The 16,543-nt window shown below is 39.9% G+C and overlaps 1 protein-coding gene across 1 annotated transcript in view; it reads left to right on the top strand.

Moving 5' to 3' along the window:
- Nucleotides 1-16,543, top strand: part of NEK10 (NIMA related kinase 10) — a 279,165-nt gene that overhangs the window by 160,223 nt on the left and 102,399 nt on the right. The window contains exons 24-25 of the mRNA XM_056129461.1: nt 9,688-9,817; nt 10,325-10,395. Of these exons, the coding sequence (XP_055985436.1) occupies nt 9,688-9,817; nt 10,325-10,395 (201 nt within the window). The remainder of the gene's footprint in view (nt 1-9,687; nt 9,818-10,324; nt 10,396-16,543) is intronic.

Below are 16,543 nucleotides of genomic sequence, written 5' to 3'. Positions count from 1 at the left end.
AGCTCATTCTGTGGCATAATATGTTATTTTATGATTCTTGGATGTGTCCTGTAAGTCTCTAGACTCTGTAAGAACTGTGTGTTTAGATCTAGTTGAAACCCTAGTTTGAATCCCTGGTACCACATATGGTCCCTTGAGCACTGAGTCAGAGATAGTTATGAGCAATGTCAAGTGTGGCCTCTAATACAAAACAACATGCAAAAATAACTTTGTACTTGAAGAATTTGAGCTGTTTACTTGATTAGTCAAGTCTTTGAAACTGTCTGATCAATGGCAGCAGGCACCCGGAGTTAACATATCTCTCTGGAAAGACAGCATGGAAAGCTCCCAAGGACAGAGCTTTGAGAGACTGTTAACATTTCTGAGTTCTATCCCCCTGCACTACATGCCTCTTGCTTCCGAGCACCACTCGGACTACTTCTAGTGTTCCCAGGCAAACTCTATTTAGAACAACATCTCCTAACAAAAATAAAATGTGCAGCTTGTACTGCTAGACTGAAATTGCTGAGAATGGTCTCCAGACCCCCAGCAAAATTGGTGAGCTTCCCAACTAAAGAGAAATGAGGTTACCCATCAGATATATTCATCACAGCCTACATAGGCATACATTGATATATTCCAAATTCATCTAAATTCTTACTCTAAACCTGCTGCCCTGTACAATGATTCTGATCCCAGATACATGGGAGGTTGGAGCACAAGGGAGTCTGTCCCTTTCTTTTATCCTTTATTCCTCAATCAGTCAATCTTAGAAATGCCCTTCTCTCCCCCTTGCCTTGACTTCTGCAGTCGTGCTGAGTCACCCTGTCTTTTGTTTGTGCTCCCACCCAGTTCATTCTGTCCATAGTGGAGAATACCATAGGGTTCATCAGAATGCCCTTTCATGGCTTTGGCTGTCCTGGAATCAGAGCATGTTAAAAATCAGAACATAGGTGAAATCCTGCAGTTAGACAAATAATTCTTCTAAGAGTCTTGTTTTTTTTTTAATTAAACTAAGATTGTCTCATTTTATTTAGTATCTGACTAGTTTATTGCTCACTGTGCATAAAATGCAGCAAGTGGTTTATTTCCTCCAAGCTCTTCCAGTTTTCCCCAAACCTGAATGAAGAATTCCTCACATCATACTAATGATTTCTGAGCTGTTTCTCAGCATCTTTTTGCCCACTTCTGGCAGCTCTCACTATGCACGTTCTCATTCCTGTGCTTGTATTTTATCCATTCAGTATTGCTAAATGCTCTACACTGAATCATTTTGAAATACAACAATAATTTGATTTCAATATACAGACACAGTAGTTATTGGCATACAGATTTGTCACCAGGTCAAACTCTTTATTCTCATAAATTCACTTGGACTTTGCCTCCCTGATTGAGTAAATAATTTAGAAACTTTATATTGTTTAAAATTTTAGGTCTTTGTTTCTTTTTTTCTCCTCTCCTTTTTTAAAATGAAGAGGCAGTCTAGGGAGATGAAAATATCATAGCAAAAAACTGAAAACTAAATGTACTTTTTAATAGACTCAGAATTAATGCATTGCAGTGGGATGCAAAATTCCCTTTCCTATCTTTACCCAGTGAAGCAGATATTATTGGGTGAATAATTTCAATAAAAAGAAAACTTGTCTCCAAAAATTCAGCCTTCACTTTGTCCCAATCCTCTCAAGATTCTTTTATTAGTATTTTCTAAAATTCCTTCAGGAAAAATCTTCTTTTATGACATTTCCAAATGCTATTTCCAAGATGTAGTATCATCATGTTGCCAATGAGACACTTTTTCAGAGATGGTTCCTCATTCTCCCAAAGTTTTAATTTCTTTTCCGGTTTTACATACCCTTTGACAAACGAATCTTCCTCAGTCTTGTATTTCTTTCTGCTCATTATTTCTAAACTTGTGAACTCCCTGCTGTGAAGCACCATAATGCGATTGTAGAAAGCACTAGCATTTGGAAAGCAGTTTGACTGAGGGTCACGCGTGTAATTATGGTGCATGCCCAAGGGATTTGAATACAGTTGAGGTGGCACATGTTGAGGAAACACTGGTCTTGACATATGAAATTTTCAATGGGCTACAGGGTAGCTGAACCTGAATACTCAAGATGATGAAATACAGCTCATTTTGCAAGTATGCCCAGCACATACATCTTAAAAGCCAAAGGATTGTGTGAAATGAAAATATTGAAGCTGAAGAAGAGAGGGAGTGCAGTGGAGAAGGCAATGGAATAAGTTAGCAGGAATTAATATTTCTAGAGATGAGCTGTATGTGAAAGAAAGAATCATGCTTCAGAAGACCCTTGGGTCAAGAGAGTGCTTGATTTTTGTGTGCGTATGTGTGTGGGGGGAGTGAGAATGATAGGCATAGATCAATTGTAGAACATGATTAAGTTTCTGTAAGTGATGAAGAGATCAACTTTACATTACAGGAACATTCATTTTAGTGGCCCTGGAAAGTGTTACCTGGTTCAGCTGGTCCATAACTGGCCAAGAAGACTCGTTCAGAAGTTGTATTAGAATGGACACTGCCCTCAGTCTCGTCCCCTCATCAGTAAATGATCCCATTCCTTACTCTCCACCCAGCCCTCCTACTTCTACTCTGGAATTTACAGAGATTACACTGAGGCCAGGAAACTCCTCTCAGTTTTCTCTGAGGATTTCTCTTGGCATGAAGTGGAAACTGGTACTATCTCTCTTAGCCCTTTGGAACTGAGGGATTCTCGCCCTTTCAACCCCACTTATCACTAAATCTGGAGGGTCCCAATTTCCTAATACCACATTTAAGACTCTCTTCAGGATTCTTTATGTGGAAATCTTTGTAGAATAATCATCTCTAAGCTTATGTCTTCATTTTGCCTTTTTTCTATCTACTAATATGTCTGGACACCTGTTCATTTGACTGAAGCTCTCAAATGATTTATCTAAACTTAAAAAAATATATAAAAATGAACCAAAAAGAAAAACTAGATTGATGCAAGCAGAGACTTTACTGGAAAATATATTATGAGAAGAGGACTGTTTTCCAGGATAAATCTCCACCTTTCCCAACCTAGGGTCAACAAATTTCTCAAAGGTCAGTCAGATGAAAGCTGCTTGGTTGTTTTTCTTTATAGGCAAAGTAAATAAGGCTAGCAAGAACTATGTGGACAAGGGGGTAAATGGGTGGAGGTGGGGATGGCTGTGATCGATAGTAGATCAGAGAATGTTTGATCCTGATTCCAGTCTTCTCTGAAAGTGCTAATAATGGGGTCTGGATGTTCGGTTAGACCAATGTTCAGGGGAACCTGGGGAAAAGAGAGAAATAACTAACCTAAATTGTTTTAAGTATTTTCTTCTATGCTCAGCGAAGACAGAATAATTCAGTGGGGCTGGAGAGATAGTTCAGCAGTAAGGCACTTACCTTGCAGATGACTGATCTGGGTTCAGTCTATACCACTCCCTATAGTCCCATGAGCATTGCTGGGAGTGATTCCTGAGCACAGATCCAGGAGTAATCCCTGAACACTGCTGGTTGTGGCCCCAAACAAAAAAAAAATGCCCTCAAAACAGGTCAGCAAATAAAAGATAATTTTGAGGGTTCACATCTGCCCTTGTCACAGGCAAACAAGATCAACATGGGTGAATTTTCTCTGTTATATAAGAAAGGAAAAATATTGCTTTGCAGTAGGTTATTATTTTATTTATTTATTGATTTGAGACACAAAATGGTAGATTGGTGAGGGATTTCTTTTAAACATTACAGTTTTTCCCAGGACCACAGTGTACAAGAAAACTCTGTTGCCAGATAGAACCAAAATTTCAACATCTGCCATAACTCACCGTTGAAACCACTTGTGTGGAGACCAGTGACTTCTGTATGACAGTTGACTTTTGGAAGCTATTGTCTACCACAGGCTGTTTTTGGAAACCTTTGTCCTCCTAATTCATAAGTGATCTTACTCCAAATTCTTTGATTATTCCTTTGTTCCTAGGGCTTTATTCCTTGCCCTTGCTGTTGACTCTTACATATCAGAAACAATCAGGGGTTGTGTCATTGCCTGTCTTTTTACATTTCCTGCATTGTCTTTTCAAGCTATCTCAATCACTCCACAACTCTAAATGCCTCTCTCTATGCTGACTACTCCCAAATATATTGTGTTGATCACTATGGGTAAGAACTGTGTGCTGAAAGTAGATTAAGGAACAAACATGATAACCTCTCGGAATCTGTATTGCAAAACCATAATTCCCAAAAGGGGGGGGGGAGGGAGGGAGGGAAGGGGGGAGGGAGGGATGGATAGAGAGAGTGATAGAGAAAGGAGAGGAGAGAGAAGATAAAAGAGAGGGAAGAGAGAGAAAGAAAGAAAGAAAGAGAGAGAGGGAGAGAGAGAGAGAGAGAAAGAGAGAGAGAGAGAGAGAGACTGCCATAAAGGCTGTGCAGGGGTGGGGGAGGGAAACTGGAGACATTGGTGGTAGGAAATGTACACTGGTATTGGATGGATGTTGGAACACTGTAGGACTGAAAACCGACCATTAACAACTGTATAACTCTGTATATCATGGTGATTCAATTTAAAAAAAAAAAGAAAGAAAGAAAAACCAAATATATTGTGTTCAGGATGGGAAGTTGGCTTAAAGAGTTGGAGGACAAGCTTTGTGTGATGGAGCCCTAGGTTTTATCCCTAGAACCTACATATCCCTGCAAGTACCACTGACTATTACCAAAACCAAACAAATCCAAGTATATTATGGTTGGCGCATAAACTGTTATGGCATTTTATGCAACATTTGTACTTATTGCGTTGACATCTCACAATGATTTTTTTAAATTTTATTTATTTATTTATTTATTTTTGCTTTTTTGGTCACACTCAGCGATGCACAGGGGTTACTCCTGGCTCTGCACTCAAGGAATCACTCCTGGTGGTGCTCAGGGGACTATATGGGATGCTGGGAATCAAACTCGGGTCGGCTGCATGCAAGGCAAATACCCTATCCACTGTGATATTGCTCCAGCCCCTCACAATGGTGTTTCAAAATCAACTTACCCAAAGAAAAACTTGGTCTTCCCTCACTAAATATTTTATAATTTTTCTATTTTCATAACTTACAATGCATAATTGTATCTGAATCCACTCTTACAGACTTTAAGTATGGATACTAGCCATAATTCTGAAGATTGGGTTCCACATATGAATTTGGGGTAATGAGTGTAGTTGATACCATAACAGGACATTTTATTGTGACTACCAGAAATCATACATCGTTTTCTATTAGTAGTTTCATTTGATGGAATGGTTAGTAGTTTCTTTTGGTGGAATTACAACATTTTCATTTTAGAGAATATTTGAAGTCTTGTCTCAGAAGTAGAGTGAGAATTAGCATTTGTGTTCTTTTACCTTTCATCTCTCATTCTGTTCTCTTGAAGAAAAGTTATTTTATTATTTTAGGGGTTCATGGGAAGCTTTGAGACTCTAATGAAGATTATGATACCAGTTCAAGTTGACAAACTGCTTCAGAACTTAGAGGCTTAACACAAACCTTCTCCCTAACTTTGTACATGGTGTGCTGACTAAGGGGCCATTCCCTTTGGGAATTGCTACTTGATATTGCCTGTACTCACCTTTGCATTGTGGTTTCCTGCTTTTTAATTTCTTTACCACATATCTACATATCTGGGGTTTGATTCCCTGTGAGTGTGAATGGCACAGCTAACTGGGTACCCTGTGTTTCTCATCCAGCAGGTAAACCTAGGCTGTTACTTGGTTGCATTATAAGGGTTTCAAGAGCATACAGCAAAGCCCCTCAGAAGTCTTCCTTGGCATCACTTTTGCTAGTGCCTCTTTAGATAAGTAAAGTTCTATTGTCAAGAACGTTTTCAATTGATAGAGAAGTAAACTCCATACAGCCACTTTTTCTAGGAGTATGTCTGTAGGAATTAGAAGGTTTTGTGGTCTCTAGTGGGAAAGAGGTGATGTAAAGAAAAAAATTCGCTGAATAAAGTCTTGCAACTGTTTCCCACCGCATGAAGGCATTATCTTTTGAGAAAGCTGAACTTCAGAGAAGTACAGATGCTGGCTGTTGAGAATGGAAAGAGGAAATGGAAAAGAACAGAGTAGGGAGAGAGCTCATTTGCAGCAGCTGCTCCCTGAGCTTTAGGAAGTATGAAACACATCTTCTGTGTCCTCAGTAGTTTAAAACACATCTTCTGTGTCCTCAGTAGTTTAAAACATGACTAACTGGTCTGTAGGAAATCAGGAACATTTTTTTTTTCTGTTGAGTGCATTGTTTATTGTTAAGGCATTTTAAATGTGAGCTGTTGATTAAGGGACAACAGTGGATTTTTAAAATTGATATACTTAGGGCCAGCAGAGCCCTGGGATTTCACCCCAAATTGCCCTAATGTATAATTTCTTTAGGGGAGGCTGGTGGAGGGGGACCCGACGGCTCTTCCCCTAGCTGCCAGTGTTAGGGATGGGCCAGCCCCGCTCCCTGAGTCTGGGTGGCCCGGGCCATGGGGCAGACAGAGGAGGAGACGAGGGCCAAGCCAATTGATTGATCAGTTGCCGTTTATTCCGTTCTCCCTATGAGAGACAAAGGAGGAGACGAGGGCCAAGCCAATTGATTGATCAGATGCCGTTTATTCCATTCTCCCTACGAGCCAAAATTAGCTGCTAATCCACAGTCTCTCTGAGTCCCCCATTCTAGTCTCACACTGCCCCTCATTCCCGTCTCCTCCTGTCTCTCCCGCTTATCTCTCTGTGCTTCATCTCACAGCCTGGGCTCTCTCTCTCTCTCTCTCCACATGCTTGCTCCTGTATTCTTCTTCTACATTCTTCTCCCTCGGTCCCCCTTGCTAGTCTCTCCATGTCCATCTTGCCATCCTGCTCTCTCTTCCATCTCCAGGTGTCTGGTCTCTCCAACTGCCCTGCACTCTGGGCTGAAAGTCTGCATAGTCTGGTAGCAAAATCAACATAAGAAAGTTCTTCCTGGGGGTGATACCGGCATGTCCTTCACGCCCTACCGAGGTCACTAGTTACCCCCCAGGAGCAGCTCTCCGGCATGGCCATAACACCAGACACACAGAAATCAATCTTGTAATTATCTGGCTCTTTGCAGAAATCCAAAATCATGGCTGTGTGACAGTATATGATTCTCATAACCAGCTATAGAAAACAAAATATCTCACGATGCCTTTTCAGCAATTCTGATTGTTTGGGGGGAAATTCTAAAATAATAATGGTGCATCTTTTGTTGAAATAATGAATGCAATCAATGTAGAGAAGAGTTAAGTAGAAATCATCTGCCTCACAGGCATTTGGAGGAGTGGGAGGGGGGGTATACTGGGATTGTTGGTGGTGAAAAATGAGTACCGGTGAAGAGAAAGGTGTTTGATCATTGTATGATCGAGACTTAAACCTGAAAGCTTAGTAACTTATCCCACAGTGATTCAATAAATAAATATAAAAAGGAAAAAATAAATTAAAAAAATTAAGGTGGAGTTCATGCCCATTTCAATCAGCTAATCAGTGGCTGAATAAATAGAAGTACTCCTACAAAAAAAAAGAAGGCCCTTCCTTAGGGCCCACCAGGTTCAAAGGAAACACCATCCAAGAGATATTGCAAAGCCCTTCCTGACTGCCCAAGGTGTTTTTCTCCTTTCCTCAGTCCAATAACTACCAACCTCTTAATATTAGTTATTTTTGTATGGACACAGTAAGAGATATATTGAGGTTTGTAGGGCAGCTCTCCTGGGAACATCTTGCCACAGACTCAGACTACAGTGCTCAGGCCAGTTTAATCATTCCTAACCCTAGCAGGGTCTGAATCTAGTTATTACTTTTTGGATCACGACAGCATTTGTCCATGACCAAACTCTTAACTTATAGTTAAGCATTATGGTGCCTTGGCCAGGCCTATCTCGATGCCAGGGTAGCACATAGCTTATCACTTGCTCTGGTTCCATCCAGTCCCTTGTTGGGACCCTGCTTTTGGGGGCGCTAGTAAGTAAGGGCAGCTGAATAGAACAGATTGAGAGAACAGATGCCCAGGAGGAAAGTATCACTGAGAGTCATGTTACAAAAGCATAGCATATACTGTCTTCTTGTGTCCATACAAAAAGGATGTTGCTCTGAATAAAAAATGCAAAGGATGTAGGGAGAAGAGAAAAACAGTATTTACAAGTCAACAGAGCACAAAGAAAGAAGCTACAGATAAACACAGAGGAATGAGAGCACTGTGATGGGAGCAACCCAATAAACCTAAACTACCTAAGGCTATGCAGGAAGGACAAAACAGTGTTATCCTACACCCTAATGCCATATTATTGAATTCAACAACACCAAAACTGAAAATGCTCAACTGAGAGACCTTGAAATCATACTTGCCTCTGCAACTCAGAATGTAAATCTTACACCAGGAATCCCCCATAACCTCACAAGAATAGGGTCACATACTTAATCGTCCTAGTAAATATTTATTTATGTCAGTTTTGGTTGTTCTGATGCTGATTTATTTATTTTTTCAGTTTCTCTTAACCTTCATTGATACTGGTGCTGCAACTTGTACTAATTAAGCCACATTTGAGTGCGAGTGGGACACTGATGATCAACACTCACACTGGCACCCACATGCTAATTCACTGACAAAATTAGCTGCTAATCCACACGATGTAAATTTAGAGGACTGAACACAGTCCTAAATACACAGCATGGAACTGAGCTATCTAATTAACTCAGAGTGGGCTTATGTTGGGTGCTTTAACACTTCAGTGAGTTTCATTCTACAAATATGATAGCATAAATTTCTGTTAGTTCAAAGTGTCCAAGGGAACTGTACTTCCCTCCATATAAAACAATGACAAAACCCATAAACCCATCTAGTTAAGCTTCATATATAACAGCACCTTTCTCCAGATTGGAAGTACAATTTAGGAAGAGGCAAACAAATCAAACTTGTCATCTCCAAGAGGTATTTAAATATGATCTTACCCTACTTTATAAACTAATGTTGCGCAGCCAATGGGAATGAGGTTGTATCAGCGATATTTCCCCATCCTAATGATGCATGACAATTCGCCATGAAACTTGTGTGATGTTGAGCAATAGGAATTTATTGTCAATCTAGAATTCTGTAGGCTTACTGGGGAGTTCTCTTCCAAGCTGCAGATGTCTGAGGATAAAATTTAGGCTCTGTCTCCTATTCTGTACTTAGGAAAGGCAGATTCTCCCTGAGATATGATCTTCCCTTAGTACTGTACAAATGAAAGCATTCAATATCCACTAAAACTGAGGTTTTGATCCAGAGCATTGTTATATTAACACTCCATTGGTTAAAGCAGAACAACACAAATCAAACCAAAGGCACTAGTGGGTCATGAGCACTGCTCACCAGTAAACCCCAGTAAAGATGGGATGTCTAATACCTACAGATTAGCCAAGAGTTCTGACCAATAGCTCCTTGGACACTTTAGGTGAGATTATTATGGTCTGATAATGTGAACCTAGAGTAAGTTGTTTGTGCTTCTTAATTCATCTAAGGCTGGAGAATGCAAGTAAACAATATGCATACTTGAAAGAGTCATCAAGAGTTTACATATATATATATATATATATATACAAACACACGTCTGCTGTCCAACTTTTGCTTAAAAATTGGATCTCTCTGTACTAATGTCTCATCTTCACAGCATCGATTAACATACCTATTTCAATTCAGCCCTGAGGTCCTAAAGAGCGAGCCGTATGGAGAAAAGGCTGATGTGTGGGCAGCAGGCTGCATCCTTTATCAGATGGCGACTTTGAATCCTCCCTTCTACAGCACCAACATGCTCTCCTTGGCTACAAAAGTAAGCAGGTTTGAGGGACAGCTGGGTTTAGTGTGGTTAAAAACACCATTGCATTTTCTTCTTAAATAAAGCTTTGGTGATCACACTAAAGCACTAAAATTAAGTAACAGACATTGGCTAATTAAACAAATATGTCATATGCTATGGCACATTTTCCCCAACCACTATCTTGACCATAAAAAATTATTTAAGCAAATTGATCAAATTATTTTTAGTTTTAAGGTAGTTTGGGCCACCCATATTCAGCATACTTTAATATCCTATGCAATCATTTATTATGAATCTGAGGTTAGCTTTCATTTGCCCTCAAGAATAAAATTCCCATATTAAAAAAATGTGCAATTAATGAGAATTTTGTGTTTTTATGATTGAATTATTTTTGTTTTTGGTTAATTCATGTGTGATATTATATGCTTAATTGCTTACCAAGTACTGATGAAATGGCTTCATATTACTGTTCAGAGATATCAATGCTCCCTTTTCTTCTCTACTGTATCTGTTTTGCAGATAGTGGAGGCAGTCTATGATCCAGTGCCAGAAGGCATTTACTCTGAAAAAGTGATAGATACCATCCACAGGTAATTCATCTCACAACTTTGAATAGAGAGGATCTAATTATCCAGAGAAGACTTTGTATTTTCTAAAAATTCACTGTGTAAACATCCATAAAGAGAAGGGCTCCCAAGGACATCTTATTATGACATCTTATTATCTCATTCCTACTTTGGACAAACTGGCAGGCTACCGAATGTAGCCTGCCCACACGGCAGAGACTGGCAAACCCAATATGCCAAATACCAGTAACAATGATGGGTCTCATTCTCCTAAAGAGCCTTGAATATAATCTCAGGGCTAGGATGAAGGAGACGTTACTGGGGCCTGCTCGAGGCAATCAACGATTAACAGGATGATTTGTGATTGTGATTGTGATCAGGATGAAATAGGATAAAAGCAAATCAATTTCAGAGTCTCTGCTGAAATATGATGTCATCCAGGGACCTTGCTTTGATGCCCCATGGTCTCTCATCATGCTAGACCCTTTGCCTACTTTGCAAAGCTCACTGTATTCATCTCAGACTATGTTCACGTCCATGCTGACTTGGTCCTTACTGTCTCTCCCCCGCCAGAATAAAACCCCATAGGAGTGAGAACTTTCTCAATGCAGAGTTGTTCAGTGCCCAGAGAAATGCTAGGTCTAAAACAGAACCTTAACAGAAACTTATATGAATGAAAGATATTCTTTTATCTGGTTATCATTGTTTCTGGACCATCTTTTGGGCCTTATAAATTGGCCCAAGATTACTTTCTCACCCCAGCAAGCTAAGTCAGATCTTTATTATTTATTAGAAATACAAGTCACCCATAAAATCTTTATACATCACCTTGCCCAATTTCCTTAAAACTTGATTTAGTATTTTCCATAGCTCTTAGCACCATCTGTGATAGAACATCATTGATATATTACTCCAGCTGTGCCCTGCTCCCTTTGGGTCCTCTTCTCATCTCACTACTTTGCACAAATGCGGTGCTCTTCATGTGTTAGTAGCCTTGTATCTTTAATTTTTCTTTACTTAGTTGTCCTACAACAGTAGGCTCAACTGCACTGTTGGCATAATTGTGGTCTCAGAACAAACAACTTGATTACTTTTTTGTGCATCTCTGTTTTCCCCTCCAATAAAATGGAGACTGTAATAAACAACCTGGTGGAGTTGTTGATTACATGTGCAAACTGTAATAGGAACTGGCAAATTTTACACATTTGAGCACTGTTTGCAATTATCACTGCTAATATTAGTGGAAGTTATCTGAAACCCCTTTCTAAAAAATCTGAATTTCACATGCACGGGATCATGCCCTATTGCTAATGAGCACAGTCAAATGTATTTCATTTGACTTATCTCTACAATTTGTTCCTATTCTTTGTTATTTTTTTTCTGGAAAGTGCCTTGAAAATTTAAGAAGGGGCTGGAGTGATAGCACAGTGGGTAGGGCATTTGCCTTGCACGCGGCTGACCCAGGTTCAATTCCCAGCATCCCATATGGTCTCAAGAGCACTGCCAGAAATAATTCCTGAGTGCAGAGCTAGGAGTAACCCCTGAGCATCACTGAGTGTGACCCCAAAATAATTTTTGATATATTATTTAACATATTTACTAACATATTTACTCATTGATCTGATACTTTTCAGAGATATTTAGGGGCCTCAAATAACAGGAGAGCCACACAGTGCAGAAGAAAATACAGAAACATTTTTCTGATTTTGTAGCAAACATGACCACAGTTTGATTCTCATTGACTCTCCTGGTAGTTAGTATCCATGCCTTGTGGGACTACGAAGTTAGTGAAGAGTCAATACCTCATTCTGTAAAATTAAGAATACCAGTAGATTCTGGAATTGTCAACCAGATTCTTTTCCACTCTTCCATTCATTGTAGACAAGTTTTCTCACCAAGAACATGTAGGTAGTAATAGTAAATGCTCCTGGTTTATGAAACTTAAATACAATTCTGCTTCTAATACTTTTAGCACAGAGTGAGACTTCCATAAGATCTTGTACTGTTATTCATAAGAATGGTGTTATTAAGGCATTAGAAATATAAAACACATGATGATGAATGCGGTGAAGGGTGATTCAGCACGCATTAGGATCCCATTGCTGTTATCTGGAGACCTAAGAAAAGTTTGTAGGAAGAAAGGACAAGTGATGTGAGACCAGCATGGCACATCACTTGACCACGGCAAAGAAGATATTCATTCCATAGACCAGCTGTGCCAAGGGAAAGTTCATATTATCTGAAGAAAGGAAACTGGAGATGAAGTGTGTTGAACAGGGAAGTGAGCTGCCAGGCCATGTTCAGGATCTGTGGAGGTGGGGGCAGTTCAAGGACTCATGAGATCCTCTATGAGATATGCCAAGTGGGAAAGATTTAAATGTTTTGCCAGTGAGGAAAGGACTGGGTTGCTAAGGGTTATTAGCAACCAGGGACACAGTGAAGATTTTTTCTTCACGAAAGTCCAGATTTACCTGTTCTCTGGGGAAGATCCAAGAGTGGCAGGAAAGCAGGAAGAAGCAGCTCCAGCTCACAGGAAAGGCTGAATATAACTGGAGCGGTAGTGGCAGAGAAGGAGAGAAAGTGAAATTGGTTCCACTGTGGGCCTGAAGCAGAGCCAACAAGTTTTGGAGGGAGAGTATAATCCTAAAAGGCTTAAAAATTAGTCATCTGGTGAAACAGAATGGTATTGAAAGGACCTATTGGGTTTTTTCTCTGGTGCTTTAGAAAGTGGAACTGAGCCCTTGGAATTGGCAAGGAGTCCACGATGCCCCCTTTGTTTGGAAGCACATCAGAATCAGAGATGCCACGTTGGAGCAGACTTCTGGGGGTCAGAAGGTCTCATCCCCAGGAAGGCATAGCGTCTGCAGATTCAATGCTTCAAGTCCTTTTGAAATCGAAATCCTAAATTGCAATAATATGAACTGACAATTTGATTTCATAACTAACTGTAAATGAAGATAGCAGCATACTTTCTGTAGCAGATGTTGTTTTCATTTAAAGTTATTTAAGATTCATTGTCTGAGTTCACATCACAAAGTTTTATCTTTAGAAAATCTGACACAAAACCAAAATCGGTTGTGAGTTCCGTGCAATTACATATTTAATTGGATTTGGAGTTTGGGTTTGTGAAAGTAAAGCTCCCAAAGAATTAGAGAACAAACTCATATTTCCCATTTTCTTAGTTTCCTGTCTTCCTCAGGAAATTGATGTAAGGGACACATAAAAGTGTTCTTAATGACCATTTATGACTCAGTAAATCCGGTTCCGAGCCAATCACTAGTAAGCGGCAGAGCCTCTGAATTATGAGACGGCTGTTGGTGAGGTTTCCTATTAGCCTTTTTCTGAAATGAAACATACATATTCTTTCTTCTCTTTTCTTTTCCTTTTTTCTTTTCTTTTTTCTTTTCTTTTCTTTTCTCTTCTCTTCTCTTCTTTTCTCTTTTTTTCTTTTCTGTTTTACTGTCACCTTGTCATTCCTTTGTACAGCTTTGTCACGTAGAACTCTCACATTCTTTATTTCTTAGAGCAACTTCTTTTATTCCTTTTGTTCTTGTGGTGTATGAGCACACTTTGTCACAGGAACTATTTTTCCTAGCAGGCCTTTTTACATGCGGGAGAATTATTTAGCAACCCTGAGGAGTTTGGAACAGAAAAATAAATTGGATCTGTGGCTCTGCCCAGTACCAGCGTGCCTATTTTTACCTTTCAGTACACTGTTAAGAGTATTATCTGTTTACTTTTTGAAAAGGAAGAACATTTCCTTTTATGCATAAACTGTTCCAGTTGACTTATTTTTTCCTTTCTGTCCTGGTTGCATAAGCTGTCTGGTGCTTTGTTTCAGAGGCACTCATGGCGACTGACCAAGTTAATGCTTTCTGCTTGCTCTAAGAAAGTGGGCTTTTTATTTTGTTTCTTGAGACATGACATCAAGTTAGTCGAATACCTTATCCTTTTCAGTTTTTCCTGCTGGTCTCTCATTGCAGAGTGGGTACAAAGACACAGTAGGAAGAGTCCCAGTTCTTTTTTTTCTTTTTCATTTTTCTTCTGGAACACGGTTTATGCACAGTTGACTGGAGAATCATTGAAAACAATACATGATGAAGACTGTCCTTCAACATTGAGCATGTATTATAAGTTCTGGTTTGGTTACTCTTGAGAATTTCTTTTTTTTTGTTTTTCTTTTAATTTTTATTAGTGAAACACCATGAGGTACAGTTGTAGACTTACAAAATTTTGTGCTTGGGTTTCGATTATACAATGATCAACTCCCATCACTCCAGTGTCCATTTTCCACCACCATGGATCCCAGTATCCCTCCCAACCCCATCCCCCTATCCCACCCTGCCTCTGTGGCAGGGTATTCCCCTGTGTTCTCTCTCTCCTTTTGGGTGTTGTGATCTGCAAAAGAGGCATTGGATCACAATCATGTTCGGTCCATAGTCTACATTCAACATGCATTTCCCATCCTGGGAGGATCCTCCAAACACCCTTTATTTGGTGCTCCCTTCTCTATCTGAGCTGCCCTTTCCCTTAGAATGCCCGGATAGCCTCTAGGCCATGGAGTAATCCTCCTGGTACTGATCTTGGCTATTCTTGGGTATTAATCTCCTATTTTGTTAGTTTATGTCCCCCAGATGAATGCAGTCTTTCTATGTCTTTCCCTCTCTTTCTGACTCATTTCGCTTAACATGATACTTTTCATGTAGTACCACTTGTATGTAAATTTCATGACTTCATCTTTTCTAACAGCTACATAGTACTCCATTGTGTAGATTTACAAAAGTTTCTTTAACCAATAATCTGTTCTTGGGCACCCAGGTAAAGAGTGCTGCAATGAACAAACAAGTGCAGATGTCACTTCGACTATACATTTTTGCCTCTCTGGGATATATTCCCAGGAGTGGTATTGCTGGGTCAAGTGGGAGCTCAATTTCTAATTTTTTGAGAATCGTCCATAATGTTTTCCAAAAGGCAGAACCAGTCGGCGTTCCCACCAACAGTGAAGTAGTGTCCCTTTCTCGCCAAATCTGTGCCAGCATAGGTTGCTTTGGTTCTTTTGGATGTGGGCCAGTCTCTGAGGTGTGAGATGGTATCTCAGTGTGGTTTTGATCTGCATCTCCCTGATGATTAATGATGTAGAGCATTTTCTCATGTGATTTTTGCAATTTGAATTTCTTTTTTTATTTATTTTATTTTTTTTTTAATTAGTGAAGCACCATGGGGTACAGTTGTAGATTTACAAATCTTTGTACTTGGGTTTCGGTCATACAATGATCAAATACCCATCCCTCCACCAGTGCCCATTTTCCACCACAATGGATAATATTCCCCCCCATTCCCCCCTCCCACCATGCCTCTGTGGCAGGGCATTCCCTTTTGTTCTCTCTCTCCTTTTGGGTGTTGTGGTCTGCAAAAGAGGCATTGAGTGGCAAACATGTTCAGTCCATAGTCTATTTTCAACATGCATCTCCCCTCCTGGGAGGATCCTCCAAACACCCTTTATTTGGTGCTCCCTTCTCTATCTGAGCTGACCTTTCCCCTAGAATGCCCGGCTGGCCTCTAAGCTATGAAGTAATCCTCCTGGTGTTGATCTCAGCTATTCTTGGGTATTAGTCTCATATTTTGTTACTTTATATCCCCCAGATGAATGCAATCTTTCTATGTCTATCCTCTCTTTCTGACTCATTTCTCATAGCATGATACTTTCCATATTGTACCACTTGTATGTAAATTTCATGACTTCATCTTTTCTAAGAGCTACATAGTACTCCATTGTGTAGATGTACCAAAGTTTCTTTAACCAGTCATCTGTTCTTGGGCACTCAGGTTTCTTCCAGTATCTGGCTATTGTAAAGAGTGCTGCAATGAACAAACAAGTGCAGATGTCTCTTCGACTACACATTTTTGCCTCTCTGGGATATATATTTCCAGGAGTGGTATTGCTGGGTCAAATGGGAGATCAATTTCTAATTTTTTGAGAAACGTCCATACTGTTTTCCAAAAGGGCTGAACTAGTCGGCATTCCCACCAAAGTGAAGCAGTGTCCCTTTCTCGCCACATCCGCGCCAGCATCAGTTGCTTTTGTTCTTTTGGATGTGGGCCAGTCTCTGAGGTGTGAGATGGTATCTCATTGTGGTTTTGATCTGCATCTCCCTGATGATTAATGATGTAG

Source organism: Sorex fumeus, unplaced genomic scaffold, assembly GCF_029834395.1.
Source record: "Sorex fumeus unplaced genomic scaffold, SorFum_2.1 ptg000072l, whole genome shotgun sequence".
NCBI classification, from domain to species: domain Eukaryota; kingdom Metazoa; phylum Chordata; class Mammalia; order Eulipotyphla; family Soricidae; genus Sorex; species Sorex fumeus.
The sequence above is the reverse complement of the archived record's forward strand: the minus strand, read 5'-3'. Positions and strand labels throughout refer to the sequence as shown.